We start from the raw sequence: 23,889 nt of genomic DNA, 5'->3' as shown, positions 1-23,889 counted from the left end.
ATGTGCCTTTGCTCCTGTTCCTTCCTACCTCCCTGTCTTCTGGTTAATTCAGGTCCAAATGGCTTGCTAATAACCAGGAGCTAAATTTAATGTTAATCCAGAGTCAAGTTCTGGTCCAGACATTTGAGGCTCAGCTTCTCTCACCATGCATGATACACATAGTCATCAGGCTGCTCCCTTCTCGGATAAAATGCAGCAGCCCAGAAAGCACCATACTCCAGTCGGCAGAAATATTAGTGAGGCTGTACAGAGCAGATTAGATTGCAGCTACCTTAAAGTGTTTGCTAATGGAAACTCTGGCTAAGGCAGCATTTAAATAATATGTAGAATCAGCATGCTGTCTCTAAAACATGTTGCAGCATTTATTAGCAAGGCATGAGCTAAGGTAAGCTCCCATTAAAAAAAAAATCTTTGTAATGATTAGTAAAAACCCTGTATAATTTAGGTATTCTTTGGAGTTTATAAATATGGCCTCATAAAAAGCGTGAATATAAGGGAACTGTGACTTTAAGTCATTAGAAGCCCAGTGGTTTGATAAAATAACAGGAAACAGACAATTTATTATGAGCAGTCTCAGTAGCTCTGGATTATCTATAAAACTTTTACGGCCTTCCCCAAGTGGCAAGAAGCCATAAAACTTGCCTGAATGAGGGACTTGTTAATTTACTTGTTAAAGCAAATTAAAAATTTATAAGTGCTTTTAGGTAAATGAGATCTTCTCTCATTGCTGCCCTTGCGGGACCCTAGAGTCCTAGGAGGGGAGAGTGGCTATGCTCAGACACCACTGCAGAACAATAAAAGCTATTAAATTGTTCTAGTTTATTACAACAGAGCCCTGCAGCTGTTGCCATGGCTAGCTGTGGGGTACCAGTGGTTGACAGCCAGGGAATTTCACTAGGTTTTGTGCCTTAAAGAAAAAAAAAAAAGGTGGCAGGGAAGGAGGGATGATTTTTTTTACCTTTACAATTCTTCAGCAGTTTGTGTTATAGATTATGTCTTCTATTTTTCCTTGACCTCTTGAACCCAGAGGTTTTAAACTACTTTTTTCTATTCTCAGATGTGTTTCTCTTTAATTCCATAGGTTTTTGGTACTGTAAATTCCTACCCATCATCATGAGTTTTAGTCATTAAGCCATGGACAAAAGCCCAGGCCTTAGAGTGTTTCTGAAAGCTCACCAACATTTCTTTAAAACAAAACAAAACAAAACAAAACAAAACTCTCTTTTTTTCCCCCCCTTATCTAGCACAGAAATTAGGAGAAAGAGGTAAGAAAGGGAATCTGGTACATGTTCTTGTGTATTCAACTCCAAAAATTGTATATAATCATTATTTTTTGTGGAATCCAAAGTTTAAAGGTAAATTTTCATGTACTCTCACCTTTGGATTAAAAAATCAACTTAGATTAAAATTCTTGGTTTTAAACATCTTCCTTCATTTTTTTCTGTTTTTCACTTGACAGATTTCTTCGAGAAGTAACTCTGGAGTAGCAGGTTTCTGATTAGTGACTTTGGCTGGTAGGGATCCTCTTGTCCTTGCCTTCTTGGACCTATTTCACCATAAGTGGTCTGCTCCCTGTCCTACTGATGGCAAGGATTCTGGGAAATAGGAAGTAGCAAATTTTGATTTAAGAAGAACTTTTGCATTTATAGGGCAGAAATATTTGTTCTATCTCAATTACAGACCCTGTTTAATGTTAAATGAAAAGGGTGGATATTTCACAATTATATTTAAATTTCAAAGATCTCTCTAGAAAAATCAGATCTGCAAACACTTTCTTCTAGTAATATTTCCAGTCACTGCAGTGGAAAGATACATTTCATTAGCTTTAAGAACAGAAATGATGAAAATGTGTAATTTGAACAAGTGTTTGTTCTTCTGCAGTATTCACCTTTCAGTTATTTACATATATATCCATACCTCTGATTTGGATTTCATCTGAAACTATGTTTGAAAAGCAAATTGGTGGCAAGTAAAGTGTCACAGAAAATTGGGGGTTGAAGGAAAAGTGGTAAAAAATGGCAAATAAAAATATATTTTAAATGGTATTGCAGGGTTTTAGAAGACATCAACTTTCAAACAAGAAGATTCTGTAAGGTTAAAATGTGCTTCAATGGTGACTCTTTTCCTGGTGGCCATCTTGAATATTTCAGAAATATCAGTGTACAGTACCTCTGTGTGCTTATTTTAAGTCTCACTGAACTTCATGTGCCCCTTAGTGTTTTTAATTGTAATGTGTTTTGGAGTCTCTCATCTTCAGAGTGTCAGCAAAAATGCTTTGCGATATCCATCTTTGCACAAATTATCTCTCTGCATGGATATTTTCTCGGTTTTGTCTTATGTCCTACGGATGGAACTTTGAGTGGAGCTTAAATAGACCTCTTCTTACCGTATTACCCCGTAGACCTGACCACAAAGTCTGTGGAAATAGAGGGTCATAATGGCTTTCTACTTTCATTCAAGAGGACGAGAGTGAATTGCATGTACAGAAAAAGTTGATAAATTTTAAAAGTTTTGAGTAGAAAAAGAAAATGACATTGGGCCACAGGTCAATTGCTGAGGAGCTAATATAGTTTATGCGGAGATTCAGAAAAAACTTTGTTGCAATAGGGCAGTAAAGTGGTGTGGTGCTCAGGAACAGCTATGATGATAAAGTTTTCACAGGAAAATAGCAGTGTTTCAAAAATATTTGTTTTAAAAGAGTTCATGTCAGAAATTTAGTGTATATGCTCACTCGTTAGTAATATTGATATATGTTGTGTAATGATTGCTTAATTGCTAATTTTCATATGCTAATTGATGTTTTTCTATAAAACTAAATTCTTTAGCTCTTTACATTTATTGAATACCATCTGGCTTATGAATTTTCATAAGAACTGCCAAAAAAAAAAAAAAGGTACAGATCCCTCCCCCACCATCTTTCTCCTAAATAGGCAGTGAATATGTATCCATAAAGACTTTTCAGTGTGTCTTTAGAGATTTTTTTTTCTATAGGACTAAAAACATCATTCTACTAAGAATATTTTCTTTCTCTCCCAACTTGAATTTTCTTCCCATGGTGGAAAGCATGACTAGTTATTCTATGGCAAATATATCCTCTTATTCTTTTTAGAAATAGTCTCCATATTATTGCTTCGGATAAGTACTGGGCAAATGTTACATTTAATATACTGTGTTTTTCCTGACCGTTAGGAAAAATCCCAAACTTATTTTGTATTTTTAAAAAAAGATTTATATATTTATTTACTCATCCATTTTAATTTAAAAATATCATTGAACTTTTGTACAGTAACAAAGGAGTATGAAGTAGGTGACCCATACAGTCTTTTTACTCTGCAATATTTAAAATTTTTAGTGATATCCTTTTATAACAAGCTGTCATTTCTCTGACATCTCTGTGTAGATAGTTCTAGTATTATAGGTTGTTTGCTTAGATTACGTGCATGTGTGTGTACATTTATATGTACATTGTCTTAGTCTGTTCGGGCTGCTATAACAAAATACTGTAGACTTGGGTAGCTTATAAACAACATAAATTTATTTTTCACAGTCTTGGAACCTGAGAAGTCCAAGATCAAGACTCAGGCGGATTTTGTGTTTGCTGAGGGCCTGCTTCCTAGTTCATAGATGGCTTTCTTTTCCCCTTATCTCACATGGTGGAAGGCCCGACAGAGCTCTGTCGGGTTTCTTTTATAAGGGCACAATCCCATTCATGAGACTCTACCCTTACGATCTAATCACCTTCCAAAGGCTCCCACCTCCTAATATCACATTTTGGATTAGGTTTCAACATATAAATTTGAGAAGGATGCAAACATTCAGTCTGTAGTATACATATACAGATATTTATATTACAGACATAAGCACTAGAATTTAGCAGAGCTTTTTTTTAATTTAGATTAAATTAATCTAAATTTCTTGAGATTGCTAAAGTAAATAAAATTACATTTTCACTTGCTTGTCAGAGTCTAATGTGACACACACAAAAACCTATATTAAAGAGTGTTTCAATTATTAGTCATTCTGTGAATAAATTTGAGATCTATAGAATTTAGTTTCTCAGTTAATACATTTAATACATTAAGGTTCAGCCACGTTATATATTGGTTATTTATAATTGAGAGACATGTTTGTAAAAATAACCAAGATATGTGATGGCATTTTCTTTCTTTCTTTTTTTTTTTCCATTACAAAGTTAATTACTTATAGCTAATTTGCTAATTGCTTATCCCCAAAATATTAGGTCACTAAATCACAAAATGTTAGATTTGTAATTTGCCTAGAAGAACAGACACACTGCAATTGGTTATGACATGTCTGCGTTGCCCATGAATGATAATGATACCCCAGGAGGGTAGCATAATATTGTGGAGTAATAGAGATTCTGGGATTAAAGGCCTGGCTGTGAATCCTAACTCCACCTTTCTATCTGTTTAACCTTAGGTTAACATGGGCCTACACTTACTTAGCCTGAAAATGGTAATGATTATGTGTGCTTCACAGGTTGTTATGGTAAGAATCTGTATCTTAGTGCAGCAAATTGTTGTCACTGCCTCAAGGGACATTCTGCAAAGGACCAGGGATCATATTCTTCACTGCTCTCTGTGTGTCTTTGGTTGGGTCATTCATCTCAGAATTTTAGTTTTTATCTGTAAAAGGATTTACTTTGCTTATTACCTAAGAAGATTTATGTGATGATTAAATTAGATAAATTATGTACAATTATTGGAAAATTATAGAACGGCAAACACGTGTATACAGCATTGTCATAAAAATGAAAGCAGCTTCATGGTAAGTGGTCACGCTGTCTTAACCTGCCAGATCTGAGAATGGGATACATCCTCTTGTCCCTCATTGTTCCTGTGATTGTTGCCTTTACATGTCGCTACAGTGAGTGAGAAGTCTAGGATATTTTTGGCAAGTTGAGTCAAAGTTACCTGTGTTATTAAACAAACACATCTTTTTTAGTAACAGCTTAATGAGAGTTTCTGTTATACACCAGAGGGCTAATGTGACATGGGTTTTTTGGGTGGAGGGGGGGAACACCTAATTAGACAATTGTATCTGTTCTTAAATTGCAAATATGTGTACATCAAAGCCATCATAAGAATAAATTTAAGTCTGATAGTGTACATGGTTTCAGTATACATTGGTGAAATATCCTGCTGATTGCTGATTGAAAACAGTTGTTAATTCTCTACTTCACTAAATTCAGAGTGGAAAAACTTTCCTTAATAAAGAACAGATTGAGGAGATCCAAGACCTTACTGTGTGGGAATTAATGGCAGATGCATATACTGGTAGTTAAAATGTTTCATTAGATGTTAATGTCTTGCTGTGTTTTTAATTGTTCAGGAATTAGCCTCCAGAATATTAAAACCATCTGTTTGTTATCATGATGAAACAGAATGCTTAAATAGTTATTAATTTGTGTTTCTTTTCTTTTTTTTTTCTTTTCTTTTTTTCAAGGATAATCTGTAAGACTTTGATCAGTTCGGAGTTTAGGGAATTTGGAATGTGGAAGTGAAAAAGAATTTTAAAACATGCCACTGTCCCAAATAACTGTAATTTTTTCCCCCTACCTGCTGTGCACATTTTATGTGTATTTCTTTTCACATTTTTAAAGTATCTTTTTACAAGATATGAAAATGAGCATAGAGCTGGTTTTATAGTTGATTTAAACTGTAAGACCACCCTTAGAACATGCTGATTATTTTACATTCAGGATCAAGACAGAACTAGCCATTGGGAGTGATGAAGGGATGCTAAGAATTTAAGTTCTAAGGACATGTACCTCCTACAATACTCTGCTAGCTCTGTATAACAGCTAAGAGCTATAGCCCTTGTAGAGTCAGGCTGGCATTGGTTCTAGTCTACCTCAGCTGTTTTCTGCCTTTGGTGACTTTGCTCAGATTATTTTGTATTTTTCAGCTTTGGTTTTTCCATCCGTAAATTGGGAAATGCAATTTAATTTACAAAGTTTTTGTGATTCTTAGATATAATATGAAGATTGCTTATTTGTTCAGTATAGTAAGCCTATTAATTGCTTTCTTTCTTGGTAACATGGCACCAATGAGGTATTCTGGGTGTGACGGAGAGTATATGTCAGCACTATAGCTGCAAGAGCCAGGAGCAAACTCTTCATTTACTAGCCTTTGCCTCTATGTTGATAGTCAAACATTGGTGTGTTTAAATTCTTATGCTCTAATTGAAAGCCTCAGCTTGTGTCATCTTATCTCTAGTTAAACTGTCACACACACACACACACACACACACACACACACACACACACACAACAATGGAGAAAACTAATCTACCTTTGCGTGGATCCCAATTTATGTTTCTAAGAAGCCTAGTAGTAGTTATCTTCTCATCTCTGAGTTTAGTTAAAAAAACTGTCAAGTTCTTTTTTACTAATTTATGTAAATCAGCTAAAATCATGCCAAGAATTATAAACTATATATTTGAATCGTTCTGTGTCTTGGAAAAATGCCACGTGTTTAGACCAAGAATTTCTTGTAGTTGGGAAATTTATGGTTTTCTGTGTAAGCTGTCTTTACCTCACCTGCCCTTCAATCAAAATTGGATTATCCCACTTCCTAATCTATTTTGCCCAGGTTAAAAATGAGAAAGACTTCATAACTTTAAAACATCTGGAGCCACGTGAAAATCACCTGCTATATCATAGTAAAATTTGTTGGAAAGCCTGAGTTTCTGATTCAGGTTCCTCAAAGGTCAGGCAGATGATGCAAATAAGCAATGTAGGACAATGTAGGATGTAGGGACCTTTAATTCAGCTAGTGCTCCTGTTTCCAGTGGAGTGTGCTGGTACTGGAGGCCGCAGAAACCATTACTTTACGATGTGGGAAAAAACCAAACATACCATCTGCAGTCATGCTACCCTGAACAAGCCCAGTCCTCTCTGATCTCAGAAGCTAAGCAGGGTTGGGCCTGGTTAGTAATTGGATGGGAGGCCACCTAGGAAGACCAGGTGCCATAGACTTAAAAAATAAATAAATAATAAATAAATAAATAAGGAATTGTAAGCTGACAAGGTCCTTGCAATCTGTGAGGTCAACCAAGGGTTGTCTTGCCTAAAACAAACAAACAAACATTTCACCTCCCTAGAAAGTACTTTCTTTTTAAAAATTTACTCAGAAGAATATATTTATTTCTATAACCAATTAGGTTTCTTTTATAAATTATGTTTAGTAGTACACATGTTTAAACATTTCTATCTTTGTGTGCAATATGTTGGAAAAAGGTTTTTGCTGGATCGGTTTTTAAAAACAAGGACTTTTTAAAGCACTTGTTAGAAGGTAAAATACATAGGATTTTTAAATGCTTCATATTATCCAAATTACTTAAAAGTGGCAATCTCATCAATAAGCATGTATAATACTAAGAGAGCTATTAACTTCTCTTGCTAGTGGTTTTTGACCTTTTGCTGAACAAGTACTTTTAACATTCTCAAATGCCAGGATGAAGAGTTATTAAACTAACTAATTATATGCCATTTTTCATTTTATAATCTAAAATATCTTAAATTACCTATGATCACTGTTTCAGGAACAAAATTAGCAATAGCACTTTTTGAAGAATGGCTAATTTTTGTATGATCACAAAGCCCACAAGTACACTAGTGTACATGCAGCTTTTCATGCTACAACTAAGCTTTTGAACTCTCTGTATTGGCCAATTTTAGAAGACTAGCTTTTTATAATGCAGTCACACTTTGTTAATAGCTCCAAGGGCCATTCTGTGGGAGATTTTAAAGTCTGACTTGCGTGTTGTAGACCTTAAAAGTTAATGCATACTGATTAAATAAACACAATTTATTGAGCATCTAATAAATTCTAGGGACTGTTTTAGAATCTGCAGATATAACATTTAACAAAACATAAAAATCCTGCTTCTCATGCAGCTTATAATTTAGTAGTGGTGTGGTCGAGGGGTTAGGAGTTTGGAGGAAAAAAGAGAACAAATAAAATAAGTAAAATATATACTACATTGCAACATATTAAGTAGAGGCAGGGTTACAATTATAAGTAGGATAATCAAGGAAGTCCTCATTGAGAAAGTGACATTTAAATAAAGATCTAAAGAAGGGCAATAGTAAGCCTTATGCCTTCTGAGGGCTGAACATTTCAGATAGACAGTACAGCAAGTGCAAAGGCCCTGAGGTGAGAACATGCCTGGCTTATTTTAGGAACAGTAATGAAGCGAATAAAATTGTTACAGAGTGAGCAAGAAAGAGTAGTAGAAAACGAGTTAAAGAAATAATGGGGAAACCAGATGAGTGGGGGCTACCTTGTTGTTAGGCCATTCTAAAGAACTTGGTCTTTACTCTGAAGGAGAGATTCTGAAAGATTTTGAGAATAAGGACATTGACTTACATTTTTATAAGATCATTCTCGCCCCTGGGAAGATGCATGGATATAGCAGGCAAGAGCACAAGCAGGCAGATCAGATGGGAAGGTTATTGTCATGACCCAAGCAAGGGACAATGGTAGCACTGAGCAGAGCGGTAACTGTAGAGGGGAAGAAGATTTTTGCCTAAGCAGTTGGAAGGGTGAAGTTGCTATTAATAACAATTGGAAACATTGAGAATATTGCTTTTAGTCATCTATGTGAAATTGTAAGATGCAGCTTGATTAGAAGACTGAAATTTTGGAAAGAGATTGGGGCTAAAGATATAAGTTAGGCATCATCAGCACATACGTAGTATTTAAAAGCATGAAATTATGCTCATCTCATGCTAGATGAGGTTATCATGGGTAGTGAATATAGACAGAGAAAAAGAAGAGATCCAAGGACTGAGCCCTGGAGAACCTAACTTTTAAGAGTTGGGAGGATGTCCACCATACTTAACAGGAGACTGATAAGGAATCACCAGAAAGGTCTGAGGAAAAGCAGGAGTGAAGCAAGTGCTTCAAAGATGAGGAGTGATCACTTGTATCAGATGGTCCTAGTAGATAGATCAGTAAGGTGGGGCTTGACAGTGACCACTGTGTCTCACATTTGTAGCTTGTTAATGATCTGGTACTGCCTTTAAAGCCAAGCAAGGGGTCTTTTTGCCCTGGATCCCGCTCTGGTCCTCTCTAAGCCATGCCCCTTCACAGAATGGAAGAATTCAAAAGGCCAAGGACATGCCCACTTGGAGCTCACTACTCCCATTCTGTACCATACTACTGATTATCTGGAACTCCAGTTCCTAGCCCAGATATCCTCAGTTTGGCTTTCGGTATCCGTTTTCCTAGTTCATCGTCCTGAGAGCAGACTTCACCACAGCAGCACATATGCCCAAGACTGAATTGGGGGCACTGCAAGTGGGAGGAGGATAAAGTGGGAGATGTGGATGGAGTCTGGAGGTTGGGCTGGGATGTTATCACATGTGCAGGTGAGGCTTCTTGAGATGTGGGACAAAACTATAGATGGGAAGAGAACAGTAGGCCAGGGCTTGACTCTTCTGCACTGTCACATTCCATCAAGAAACTTCAAGGAATACAGAACTCTAAATTAAAATCTGGTTTCCGTTGTCTTTATGAGCATTCATTTAAGCAAGATCTGAGAATAAGATGCATTCATGTAACACTACATTAGCTTGATTTACATCTTTAACTATTGAGACACAAGTTTTGGGGTCTCTTTCCCCAAGTTCTGCATATGCTTTTGATGGCCTGTTGTTGAGTTTGACAGGAGCAATTTCATGCATGTGGGGACAAAAGCCTCACGAGACCAGGTTAAACAGAGAATGGGAGGAGAAGAATTAGAGATGCTGAATAAAATGTTTTCAAGAATTTTTTGTAAACGGAATGAAAGAAATGGAAAGACAGCTGGGTTTCTTTGTTTTGCCTTGATTCCTTGTCTTCTCTTCTAAGATGGGAACAATAAGGACCAGGATGTTTGTACCCTTAAGGAAAGGATTATATTCGTTTTCTAGAGCTGCCATAACAAAATACCACAGAGTTGGTAGCTTAAGAAACAGAAATTTATTTTGTCATAGTTATGGAGGCTCAAAGTCCAAGATGAAGATGTTGGTAGGTTTGGCTTCTCTTAGGGCCTCTCTCTTTGCCTTGTAGTTGGCTGCCTTCTCACTGTGCTCTCATGTGGCCTTTTCTCTGTGCATGTGCATTTTTGGTGTCTCTCCCTACATTTCAATTTCCTGCTCTTAGAAGGACACCACTCAGATTGGATTTGGGTCCATCCTAATGAGCTCATTTCAACTCACTTACCTTTTTAAAGTCCTTCACTCCAAGTTCAGTCACATTCTAAAGTAATGGAAGTTAGGGTTTCAGCATAGGAGTTTTGGGTGGGCACCATTTAGTCTAAAATAGGAATCTTAAATATTCTAGAACATGCATTTGTAAGACCTGTCCCACCTATGAAATATCTGTGGCTTTTCAAAAAAGTGTAAATGTAGTGCTTGCTAATAATCTAGTTTATTTTTGTCCTCATGGAAGTAATGTAGCCTACCTAGTATGAAATAGTAGCCAGTTGATACTAAGTTTAGTGATATACAGGTTGCTAAATGCTATAGACTGAATCGTGCTCCCAACCCCCACCTTCAATTCAAATTCACATATATTTGGGGTAAGGAAGTAATTAGTGTTGAATGAGGTCATAAGAGTAGGGCCCTGATAGTATTAATGTCCTTTTATAAGAAGAGACACAAGATCCAGTTCTCTCTCCCCTTCCTATGAGTCTGCAAGCCAGTGAGTGAGTTGTCACTAGACACTGACTGTGCTGGCACCTTGATCTTGTACTTCTAGCTTCCAGAACTGTGAGGAAATTTCTGTTGTATAAGCCACCAGGCTGTGGTATTTTGTTATGGTAGCCTGAACCATCTAAGACATTAAGATACTCATGGATGGAGATGGACCCTTAGCCTTGATGAGAGTTTTTGATTGGATTTGAAATGGACAGAGGCAAGTTGGAAAGAAGTTTGTTGTCAAAATTCATATCTTAAGATTTTTGATAGCTTGCAACTAAAGTGATTTCGTAAAGTACTATTATAACTAATTCTAGATGATCATAATCTTTCAATTAAAATGAATAGCCAGTAAGTATATGGATTAGAGAAGAACATACCTTTTCTGGAAGTAAGATTTTAAAACTTGTTATTATGGTAAATTTAAAATGTATATGCAAATACAGATAATAGTGAAATAAACCCTCATGTTCTTATTATCCAACTTCAGCAATTAAGGCATGGATAATCTTGTTTCTTCTGTATCCCTACCCCACCTCCACATACACACACAGGCTTATTCTTACATTAGGAGGCATATGTTATCTGCTTTTCTCTCTTTTTTATAATTTTAGGAGATACTGATGCTTGATTCTTTGTTTATTTTTTTCATTTCCAGAAGGTTTTCCAAAGGTAACCAATGAAGTATTTGTTCATTTATTGGTTTTCTTATAATTGTATACTTGTATATTTAAACATGTTGAATATGCTTCAACTTATTGTGTTACTATGATATTGATACTCAAATTGTCCCATCTTTGGTTAGCGGGAACACTTAAAATTGGTTCCCAAGTCCCTCTGACATGGTGTTTCTAGAATAATAAGTGTGCCAGACTTGTCTTACATATTTCCTTCCTCAGATTACAATTGGCCATTTTTTAATGGTAGAATGGGAAAAACAAAAGACTATAAAGTATTTTATGTTGGAGGGTGATGGTTATTTTAAAGAATGCCAGGCCATATAAAAAGTTGTTTAAAAAGTTTTCTTATAGAAAAATGTAAGTTTTGTGTATTTGTTATTTTTATGTATTCATCCTTGCCAACCAAATAATATTGTCTCAGAGTTTCTTTTTAATAATCAAAAATCTCAGAAACTGTACCAAAGCAGTCAAACATTTCTTCATCAAATTATTTTTGCATTGTGTATGTGTATTGTGTATGAATTTCGGAGCCTATTTGAAAACAGATTCATCTTGTAGTCCACAGTCAAATCTGAGGAATGCCAAACACCTTCTGTTCATTCAGGCTTTTTCTCTTTAATATCATTCTTGTATATCCCTTTCTCCTCTGTAGTTTCGGCTTCATTTTTGTTAAAGAATAAAAGTCAGGTATGTTATCATGCCTTTTCTCACCATAATTCAACCTAGAAATAGTAGCCAAGTTGTAGATAGAGATGTTAGTTATGTATCAAGCATTGCTTTTTTACACTCCCATTCTCTTCTCCTTGCATTATTAAGTTATGAAGAAATAATAGCATAATAAATAGCCTCTTGGCCAAATCATAGAGAGTAGAGTATTAATTCTCTTGATAAGCCGTAGAATAGTAAGTTCTATTATCTGGGTTGAGTGTGTCTATTGGAAAGATATCAGAGTTGGTCAGATTGTTCTTGATTGCCTTAATTGCTTCTCGTTTATGTTCATGACTATGTAGTTAGATTTATCTTGGCTTTTTTCCTCATCAGATTGATCTTGGCTTATTTTCTTCTCTTTATTTTATTAACTTTAGCGTTCAGTTTTTTCCTACTGCTATGAAATCCACTGAACCTCATTAAATCTTGAATAATATACGTGCTTGGCAAATGGAAGTGCTTCAATAGTTTCAAATTTTCAAACTATTATCTGTGCAACACCTCAAGTGTTTATTTGGAAACATCGCTGACACATATAAGTGACACTTAAAAGTCCAGGCATATTCATGAACCCTATCTTAGTTTCCACCAATAAAACTTTCCTAATTCTATCAGAGTCATTTTATAATACATGAATTTATCACAAAAAGGAGAGGCAATTCATCTTTTCTTGTCTTTGTAAATCCCCTGTGGTAGGCAGAATCCCAAGATGGCTCTCAAGGTACTCGTCCCTGATTACTCCCATGATTAGATTTTTACATAGCACAGTTGACTTTAAGAAAGTGAGCCTGGTCTAATCAGGTAAGTCCTTAACAGAAACCTGACTCTTTCTGGAGTAAGGGATTAAACTGATGGGATCTTTTTCTTTTTATTGAAATATAAGTCACATAGCGTAAAATCCACTCATTGTAAGTGTATAATTTAATGAGTTTTAGTAAATTTGTAGAGTTGGCAACCATTACCATATTCCAATTTTAGAACTTTGCCATCACCTCAGAAATTTCCTTTGTGCCCACTTGCAAACTGTTGGACTCATATTCTTGTGAAAAAATTCTGTTAGATTTTATTTTTAATTCAAATTATTATATGTCATCAGATTTTTTTGCAGCTCTTTTAACTAAGAATATCATTCCATATTTTTCCTTTTTTTTTCATTATTATCAGTTTTGGGCACAGATTAGTTTTGTATATGAATCAAATTTTGTTAAAATTAAAAAAAACTTTAAAACTATTCAATTATGATTTTGATAATACCACCAAAGGATAATGTTTACTACTACAATTTAGAAATGTGCCTATTATATTTTATAATTTTAATATATAAATGTGCATATTTTAAAATGATAATCACATATATAACCACATTATGATTACATAATGGTATCTCATTATTTCCATTTTTGGTTTTGATTTTCATCATTTTTTATTCTTAGATTTATAAGAGGTTTCTTTTATCTCTTTGCAGGTTTTGCTCCTAATTTTACTCTATTAATTGTACAATATTTTAATTTCCCAATTCATTATGTAGTTCTCAGTTTTAGAATTTTGTTGCTATAATTTTTCCTATAGTTGCTTTATCTTATATCTTTTTGTCTTTTTTGATCTCTAAATTAGGCGATTTATTTCTATTATTTTCCATTTAATAGAAAATAAATGAATTAACCTCTCATAGATTTTACGGGTCCTGTTTTTTAACTTACATGTTTTTAATTTTCAGTTTTTAAATACAGATGGTGTATTTGTGATTTTCTCTTTGACTCAATTATAATTGTGGAGAAAAACTTTTAAAATAGCTTTTAAAAGGATTTAAAAAAATCTCTAGGTGATATGGCTATTTAGATTAAAATATCTTCATTAATTTTCATCAGAGAGAAGGCTGCTTATGTAACTTCTACGATTTGAAATTTATTCTGATCTTTTTTGTGACTTAATACATCTTCAATTGGTGGTAATGTCCCACGGATGCTTTAAAAGTTGTGGTCTCTGCAAGTTACCAGTATTTACTGTATTTTGCCTAAGTCAGACTGAGTTTTTTAACCTTTAAGTCCTTTCTTAGTGTTTTGTTTTCTTGATCCCTGTTTAGTAGGATGCTAAAATATCCCAGCTTCTTTTGATTTCTTTTATTACTTAAAATATTTTTTACCTTATATACTGGCCTATCAGGGTTTACAACTTATTTCTTTAGTTTAAAATACAGAAATGTAAAAGGTAAAGATTGTACCTTTTATCACTATAAAGTTACTATCTTTAACATGATTTCATCTAACCATTTATTTATAATATTTTATCTTTTATCTTTTTAATTTAGGAGTCTTTTATAACTAACATGTTTTTTTAATAACTAACAATGTTTTTTATATTCAACTTTGTCATTTATAATAGTTATTTCCTGTTAGCTCATTTTGATATGCCAGTTTTTTCATTTTCTTTAGTTTGGTTCTGTGTATCTCATCTGAAATACCTTTTAAAGCCTCAGGAATAAAATAGTACATGTGCCACCCAATCTATGAAACTTCCTCCATTTGTGGACAGTTATTTTTAAAAAAAAACAAAACATTTTTATAAGATTAAATACTTGCTGCTTTGAAGGTGTATTACAAAATTTCATTGAATGAAAGACGATTCTTTGCTTATTGACACGTTTAAAAAACCTTGTATAGAGTTCATTTAGATCCCTATCGGAGAACTCAGCAGTCTGAGATAGGATTTATGTTGCTTTGAGGAACCAAATCTGTGGTAGGAGATGACTTTTGGATGCTCTTCTGGATTGCACTGCATAATTCACATCATTCATTTCGAGTTCCAAGCATAAATATCTTCTCAACATACTTTATCCTTCTATGAATTTTGTTTTGAAGAGTTAATGACACCTGCTGAGCAGCTAGCATCTTGTTGGAATTCTTCATACTCAAGCCGATTAGAATGGCATAGCCTGGCTGTCAAACCTTGGCAGATGTGCACAGAATGACTCCACTTTCACTTAGTCCAGGGTGATGGCACTTTGTTATATGTTTATTAGTAGTGATAAAACCATGAATTGTTATTTTCCTAATTAGCCATTGATAATAGTTAAGTCTGTAATGAGATCACAGTTTGAGAAATTGGAGAATATATTGTCAATAGTGGAATCTAATAACAATTGAAATGGCTTCTTAAATTTTAAAAAAGATGTTTATCTTATTGATAGAATTATCGCCATTCATGTTAGATACCAATGTCCTTTCAATTCGTCTGTTTTGTTTTAATTCCAATGACTGAAAATATAATATTCTAATGGGAAGAAACTTCTGGTACTAGAAAGTAAATTACAGTAATTTTTAAATAAACGAGGTCCTGAAGTATCTACAGGCTGATGTAGTAAGAAATCACATTGCATCAGAGCAAAAGTTTTATTGTAACAGCTGCCGTGGATGCTAGGAGAAATCAATGTAAGCAGATCAATTTTCCTTAGGTCCTTAAATGTTTAAGCCAGCACCTGGCCTTTGTATTGTCTCTTGGTTGTAGGCAATAGCTGGGAATTTCAGGTGAAGGATTACAACTTCTGAGTTAGTTATGCTACCCCAAATGATCCATTGGATGTGGCTGAAAATGCCAGTTTTAACTGTATTCTTGGGATTAGGAATGAATACTTCTTTTGCCTGAAATCCTGTGGTTTAGCTTTAGTACTTACTGTAGTCAATCCATTACTTTGAAATATTGAGCTGTCTGACAGCTTAAAATCCTAAGTTTCCTTTAAACTTGAGCCTGGCTTTGGAGGAAAAAGGGGTAGTGGAGGGGTGGATTTTATGTAAGGCTCTCTGGAGAAAATTTGCCGAAGTGCTTTTGCCGGCAGGGCACAAGGAAGGCTAGCAAGCTACTTGCTCTGCCTTTCTTGGCTTTTGCCCTTAGCCAGCACTTAGTCAGACAATTTATATCAGGGCCACTGGAGAATCTCCTTGGGCTTTGTTGAAGTCATTTCCTTCCATGAAGAAACATGGAAAAAGACCCAAAGACAAAGTTTAGATTTTGCTAAGCCAGTTAGATATTAGGAAACTTCTTCACGCCCTTATATCCTTAAGTCCCTCCTGGATGTTTATTTCTCATCTAAATTGAAGGACTGAGTTTTGATAAACGTCTCTTGACCAAGTATCACCTTTTAAGAGTTCTTTCTTTGTGAATGCAGTCAGGTACAACAAATGTATTCAAAATAGGTTCTTTGGAGGTACTAAACATACTGCAGACTCATTATTTCCATGTTAAATGTAAACATCTAAATGTGCACTAAGAATTAAAATGAAGTGAGCAGTAGACAGTAGAGACATGGGTTTATTTTCGTCCTATATCTTGTGCCTAATTCTGAGCACATCATTGGCTGTATTTGTTTCTTTATCCACCTTTACTTAACTCAGAGACCCAGTTGGATAAGATTTCTGACATTGGTCATGAATTAGGGACCCTACTCCATATACAGATTATATCGTCAGGACAAATACATATAACAGTAGGCTGTTTTAAACTTGAAAACATATGATAATTATCAAAGGCATTTAATGAAGAGTGATAACACTAGCTAACTATGAGGGCATATGTTAAAAAAACATAGGCAGAGCTCTTCAGAGACCATACTGCAGGATGTACTATCTGAGCTTTAACAAAATTTTGACATGAAAAGCACAGAGAAGGTGAGAATGAGCATTCCAGACAGAGGAAAGCTAGTGTGAAAAAGTGGAGGGCAGAAATGGATATGCCATAATCAAGAAATTGAAAGACAGTGATGTTCATTTTATATTAAATCCCCCCTTTATTATAAATATAAAAATGAAAACTTGAGAATGAGAATATTCTGAACTTTTTATTTCATAGTAATAAGAAAAGGCTCATATAGCTTGCATCTGAATTAATTGAGAATTAGCAGGTTTAGCAGTAATTTAGGAGGAAACTAAGTACTTAAGGGCTCAGGAGGATACAAAGTAAAATTAGCTTCATTTGGGGGGAGGTTCCATTAGAGAAGACTTCTACAGAGTGGGATTTTAGAAGAAAGTGATAAAAGTGGATTTGTAGACAGATTGAAAACAAAAAAGAATGTTCTACATAGTGGGGACCTGGAAGTAGCTGATTAGCTTGTATAATCAAAAGTGGGGTCTGAACTGTAGTCTTTAAAAAGGCACATTAAAGGTACAAGAAATACTAGTACAGATTCATTGTCCATTCATCTTGGTTCATCTTGCACTGTGGCCCTAGAGCCACATGAAAACCTGTGGGCAAAAGTTGCTACCTATATTACCTGTTCTGCTCTCTAAAGTTCCCTCCTGCCCATGGGCTTGTGTTTTGTTTGAGAATTTCCTGTTTCAATCCATATATCTCTCTTTAATATTTCTTCATATTTCCTCCCCAAAGGAACTTGTTTCTGAGAAGACCCTAATCATTTCCTCACAAGTTGCTTTCACTGACTTTGCTTTCTGCCTTTCTTCCATCTGGAGTGTCTCTTTCCTCTCAGCCATATGCGCTCAATCGCTTTTATTTATTAATTTTTAAATTAAATTTATTGGGGTTACCTTGGTTAACAAAATTATATACGTTTTAAATGTACAATTTAATAATCCATCATCTGTGTATTGCATTATGTGTTCACAACCAAAAGTCAATCTGCTTTTAAAATCCAGGGCTTCAGAAATCACTTCTCTTCTGACTATCATGGCTACTTTTTGGTTTTCTGTTAGCATATGTTTCTTTGTGTTGTTATGTTGCAGAAAAGATGCAAAAATCAGACCTGCGAGAAATCAAGCAGCACTCAGAGTTGGAGAATTCAAGTTTATTACTCCGGGGTCCCAGAGGAGCTAGCTCTCTGAAGATCTGGACCAGGAGCTCAGCTGCAACATTCCTTATACAGAACTTATTTGGCATGGGCTGATTGGTTAATTTGTCCTCAGATGGTTACAAAGAGTGGGAGTTGCTATAGGTTGCAGGCAGTTACAAAGTTACAAAGCATGGAAGTTGCTGGGGGTACAGGCAGTTATATTTGTTGCTTAGAATAAGCAAAAGAGAAGATGAGTCTATGTAGCATATTTACAGAAGTAAAACAAAGAGCTGATTAGCCTTTTGAGTGACAATCCTCTTCAGTTATACTTGTTTGTCTTTTACTGTCTTTCATTTGCTAGATTGAGAACATTGTAAAGGGGCTATCTCTTGTAACCTGCATTGAATTGCTTGGGGTCTCTGCAAATGTGGTTGTTGATGACATCGCAGATAGACTAATCTTCCATTTGTGCGTGACTCAATCTCACATAGACTTATGTTTGCAATTTTGTGTTTGTTCATTTTTAATGGAAAATCAGAGCTGGGTTAATGTGCACAACATCCTGAACATGAAAATCATGGCTGAGTAAATGTGTAGAAACTGCTAAAATGTAAGCTTTGTAAGATGAGAGGCTTTTGGTTTTTGGTTAGTTTTTTTTTCTTTGTTTTCTTTTCTTTAGCACCACATCTCCAGTGCTTACTACCAGGCCCAAATGTGGGACTTAATACTATTTGTCGAATGAGTGCTGGCTTAGTTTACTTAAGCTGTAGGTCTAAACCTGGTTACTTACAAATATCTGGCAGGAGACCTCCAGAATGTTGTTTTGACAAACAGGATCGTTAAGAGTCTTACCAGTGGTTAAAGAATAACATCCAGCATCTATTCATTTTGTCCTACGATAAGGAAACCTTGTTTTTTGTTCTATTTCATTGTTTCTTTTTTTCAGAAGAGAACAGAAGAAATAGGTCGCAGTTGGTGTAATCTCATTTTAGTTTATTTAGTGTTTCGGGTCTTTTTATTTTTGACCAAAAAAATCACAATTGAAACAGGAAAAATCTGAGAGAAGATTACTTACCAAGATTTATGAACCTTTGTTAGACTTTTTGAGTGTTTATTTAAGACTTGCTCATCACTCTCTTATCTATATCTGTGTTTTTTCTATGGCAGCCTTCCTGGCACTATTCAGAAACCGAGAAGAATGTTAAACATCAGGACCTTAAACTACTCACTTTTGACAAGGCTTAAAGAACAGGGGCAAAGAAACCATCTGGTGAGGAGACCACTGACTCTTTTCCTTACTCTTTTCTTTTACCTTTAGCTCAAGCCTGGACAGAACAGCTGCAGGGACAGTGACAGTGAAAGTGCCAGTGGAGAATCCAAGGGCTTCCACAGGAGCAGCTCTCGGGAAAGGCTCAGTGATGTAAGTATTTAAAAAAAAAAAAAAAAAAATTCCAACAGAAGCACCAGACTATACATCCAAGGGTCATTCCATTTTCTAGTTTTGATCTAAAACGTGTTTTAACTAATTATAAGGTAGGTGTGAGTACTTGTCACCTTAGAAACAACAAATTACAAACAGAAGTGATGATATCGTGTTACAAATGAGTAGGCAGTGCTACAACTGGGAGATGAGCAAAACCCATTTTGTCTTTTTTTTTAATACTCTAAAACAGTTGTCTTTATTATATTAGTACTTATTTGTTATTTTGTCTAAAAAATTAACTTTGCTAAAAACCCATTTAATAAGCATGAAGTAGTCATGTATGTAATTTATAAACACATATCTTCAGAATGTGCTCAAAATGTTTTTTACTGAGAGTTGTCCATAAGCGTAAAAGTTTGTAGACTTTTTGCAGCACATTGAGTCATCCCTGTAATAATCTTCTATCCGTTGCTCCATCAGCCAAAGTGGACAACCTCAAAACAATTAACCTTCCTATACTCCTCAGGAAAGTTTGTGAGATTTAGGGTGAGATTTGATGTATGAAACATCTAATTCTTGCAAGAATTAAGTAGAATAAACAAAGTATAATTTTTTCTATGGTACTTTTAATATCTTAGTTATAGATAATACTCTACCCTTTTAATATTGAATAATATCAATTACATACGTAAATAAATACTAATTCAGTGTTTGCTGTGAATATGAGTATGTCTGTGTATAAGAATATTTCTCTGTGTTTATGTTTCATGAATTTTGTGATGGAACTATAAATTATAATAAAACTATAACAATATTTCTTACCTATGTTGTTAATATCAATACTTAATACTAAAGTAGCTGTGCTTCTGAGATATTGTTTTGCTTTTCGTACAAGATCTTATTGACCCTGGAAATTATTCCAGATTAGGTAATCAGGATTTCATCATAGCCTGGAGAAATGAAAGCCCTATTAGGTCAGGTGATAAGAGCACGATATTGTATAGTCATTGAGATCTTTTGACTGATTGTCCTCAACTTACTTTACATTAGAGCAAAAGAAATTACAAATGATATCCCACGTTTATGTACAGGAAGATTTAATATTGTTAAGATGTCAATACAACCCAAAGCACTTCACAGATTCAGTGCAATGCCTATGAAAATTCTAAGTCTTTTTTGCAGATATGGAAAAGCAGATACTCAGTTTTATATGGAATGGCATGAGGCCGCTAGCAGAAAACACAACATCGAAACAGAAGAACAAAATTAAGAGACTTATACTTTCTGATTTCAAAACTTACTACAAAGCTACAGTGATCAAAATAGTATGGCAATGGCATCAGGATAGACTTATACAGAGAAATGGAATAGAATTGAGTCTGTAAATAGACCCATACATCTCTGGCCAAGTGCTTTTTGACATGAGTGCCAAGTCCTTTCAATTGGGAAAGAATTTTCTCTTCAACAGATGGTGCTGGACAACTGGATTTCCCCATGCAAAAGAATGAAGTTGGACCTCTGTATCACATCATGTATAAAAATTAACTCAAAATGAATCAATGACCTAGATGTAAGCACTAAAACCATAAAACTCTTAGAAGAAAACATATGAGTAAATATTTATGACCTTGAATTTGGCAGTGAGTTCTTAGATATGACACCAAAAGCATGAGCAACAAAAAGGAAAACAGATAAATTGAACTACATCAAAATTAAAACGTTTTGTGAATCAAAGGGTATTATCAAGAAGGTGAAAAGAAAACCTACAGATTGTGAGAAAATATTTGCAAGTTGTATAACTAATAAATGTTTAATATCTAGTTATGTAAAAAATTCCTACAACTAAACAATAATAAACAACCCTATTCAAAAATTGACAAATGACTTGAATAGACATTTGTGCAGTTGTCCAGTAAGTATATGAAAAATGCTCATCATCATTAGTCATTAGGGAAATGCAAATATAAACCATAATGAAATATCATTTTATATCTACTAAGATAGCCATAATTTTTTTTAAATGATACAACAAATATTGGCAAAGATATGGAGAAATCAGAACCTTCGTTCATGCTGGTGAGAATGTAAAATGGTGCAGCTGCTGTGGAAAATAGGTTGGCAGTTCCTCAAAATGCTAAATACAGAAATACTATATCTCTACCAATTCTACTTTTAGGTATATACTGAAACAAATTGAAAACAGGTACTCAGACACTTATAAGCTGGTGTTCATTCCAGCATTATTTATAGTAACTACAAGATGGAAACACCACAAGACTCCATCAATAGCTGGATGGATAAACAGTGGTATATATGGACAGTGGAATATTATTTAGCCATAAAAAGGAGTGAAGTTCTCATACATGTTATAACACAGATGAACCTTGATTATGCTAAGTGAAAGAAGCTAGATGCAAAAAAAGACAAATATTGTACGATTCCACTTACAATGAGGTATCTAGACTACATAAGTTCTAAGAGACCAGAAAGCAGAATAGGAACTTCTAGGGACTGAAGGTGGGAATGGGGGAGTTATTGCCTTATAGTTATAGAGTTTCTCTTTGGGCCGATGAAATAGTTTTACACAAATTGCGACTGTAATTAATATCACTGAATTGTACACTTTAATGGTTAAAATGTCAAACTCTGTATATATATATACAAACTCTGTATATATATATATATATTTTACCACAATAGAAATAATGTGGAAAAAAAATTAGAGCTTTAACAATCCTGTCAGTCTACAAAATACTGTTTGCATTGCTTATTAATTATTAAAAGTCACACTTTTTGTAATAACATTATTAAAAGATGAAAGAAAAAGTAGAAACAACTTGTAGTCTAAAGCTAATTTTTCCCTAGTACTAGATACTCTGCTTGGGTCCTGTTGTATTACAAGGTTTACCCACTCTGGCTGGTGGAAGTATCAACTATTCTGTGCCCTGTGCAAGCCCTGAGGACTGTTCTACCTGCCCCTTTTCAGTGGTTTTCCCCTTTATCACGTGTGCTTTCCTCCCACGGATGTGCTGGTATGGAGAGGTAAAGACTTGGGGGGAACCTTCTTCAGGTTTCATGGTTCTCTATGAAGTTCTTATCTCTTCCATCCTCTGCTTTGCCTGTTCCAGCTGCCTTGGTTTCCTTTGATTATCATCTCTATCTTCTCAACTCAGGAATACTGCTGGGCTCCACCTGAGTCATCTCCCACTCCACCGTGGCATGAAAACTTTCTTCAGGCAGTAAGCTGAGGCAATTGTAAGGATCGTCTCATTTGCTTCTCTTCTATCTGAGATCACTGTCCTATACTGCCTATTGCCCAATTTCTGAAAACCCTTCTTCATATAGTTTGTCTGGTTCTTGAATAGCTTAAGCTTAAACTACTAAAAATGGGAGTTATGTGGTCCCTGTTAGTCCATCATGCCCATTATTGGTTTTTCAGCTGAGATAAAAATTCTCAGAAGTCTTTCACTCACTTTTAAAATTTTTAGAAGCTTTGGCAGTTGAGACTTACTTTCAAGTGCAGCTAATCAAGATACTATATTATTCTAGCCTTTTTTTTTTTCCATTGGACAGGAAAAAGGAGTAAGAATAAAGAATTCCACTATAGCTGGAAGATAAAGCTCATGGGTAAAGCTTAAAAACCAAATGTGCTTGGCTTTTCTAAATTCTATATTCCCAAGCTGTATTGCCAGGAGGGAATATTTGTCTATAAGGACTTTCAGATCATCCACCTCAAGGATGCATAGTAACTTATTTGGATTATTCACTAAGGAAAAGGTCAAGGAGAATAACTGAATATATCAACCTTCATGATGAGTTATTCAAGGGGAAAATACTGCTTCTGACTTACATAGAGTTTTGCAACTGAGGAATTTGTCAAAACTTATAGTTTTAGAAGGAAATTTAGTCCATACCTGTGAAGGACTCTTGATATTCTATTTCTCCTTTTTTCTTTTATTTTTATTTGTGCCATTTATTTTCCCATTTGTGTATGTCTTTTTCCTTCCCTACAACATATGTGTGTGTGTTTTCTTGGACGTGTCAGTATTATGATTGTCCAGAAATATTTATCAGTACCTTTTATGTGTCAGGGCATTTTAGGTTAGGTGGGGGACAAGATGAAGTCTCTGCCTCATGAAGTTTCTATTCTATTGGGGGAAGCAAACAACAAACTTATGAGCAAACAATAAAATTATTTCTAATCTGTATTTTATGAACTAAACAAAATAGTAATGGGGATGGTAGCATGTGTGTTGCTGTTTTCACTAGTGTGATTGGATTAGACCCTTCTGTGTAGTGACATTTGAACTGAAGCCTGAATAAAGAAAAAGAGATAGTCTTGTGAAGAAGATCTGTAGGAAAAGCATTCCAGACGACAGGCACAGCAAGCTCTAAGTCAGAGCAAGCAGGACATGTTTGAGGGAAAGAAAAAAGGCTGTTTTGGCTAGAGTGTGGAGAATGAGCACAGAGGCTGATCACATACTTACCAGCCACTATTAAGAGAGAAACAAACACAGGCTACATCATCAGTGAGCTTCTCTGTATTTAAGAAGAAAATCTAATCCAGACCTATGAAGGACTCAATATTCTGTTT

The 23,889-nt window shown here is 35.0% G+C and overlaps 1 protein-coding gene across 1 annotated transcript in view; it reads left to right on the top strand.

The window, feature by feature from the left end:
• Positions 1-23,889, top strand: part of AUTS2 (activator of transcription and developmental regulator AUTS2) — a 1,077,358-nt gene that overhangs the window by 455,074 nt on the left and 598,395 nt on the right. The window contains 1 exon segment of the mRNA XM_039849320.1: positions 19,191-19,292. Coding sequence (XP_039705254.1) covers positions 19,191-19,292 — 102 coding nt within the window.

Source organism: Pteropus medius, unplaced genomic scaffold (assembly GCF_902729225.1).
Source record: "Pteropus medius unplaced genomic scaffold, Ma_sr-lr_union100, whole genome shotgun sequence".
Taxonomy (NCBI): domain Eukaryota; kingdom Metazoa; phylum Chordata; class Mammalia; order Chiroptera; family Pteropodidae; genus Pteropus; species Pteropus medius.
This window is presented reverse-complemented; position numbering and strand designations above follow the sequence as displayed.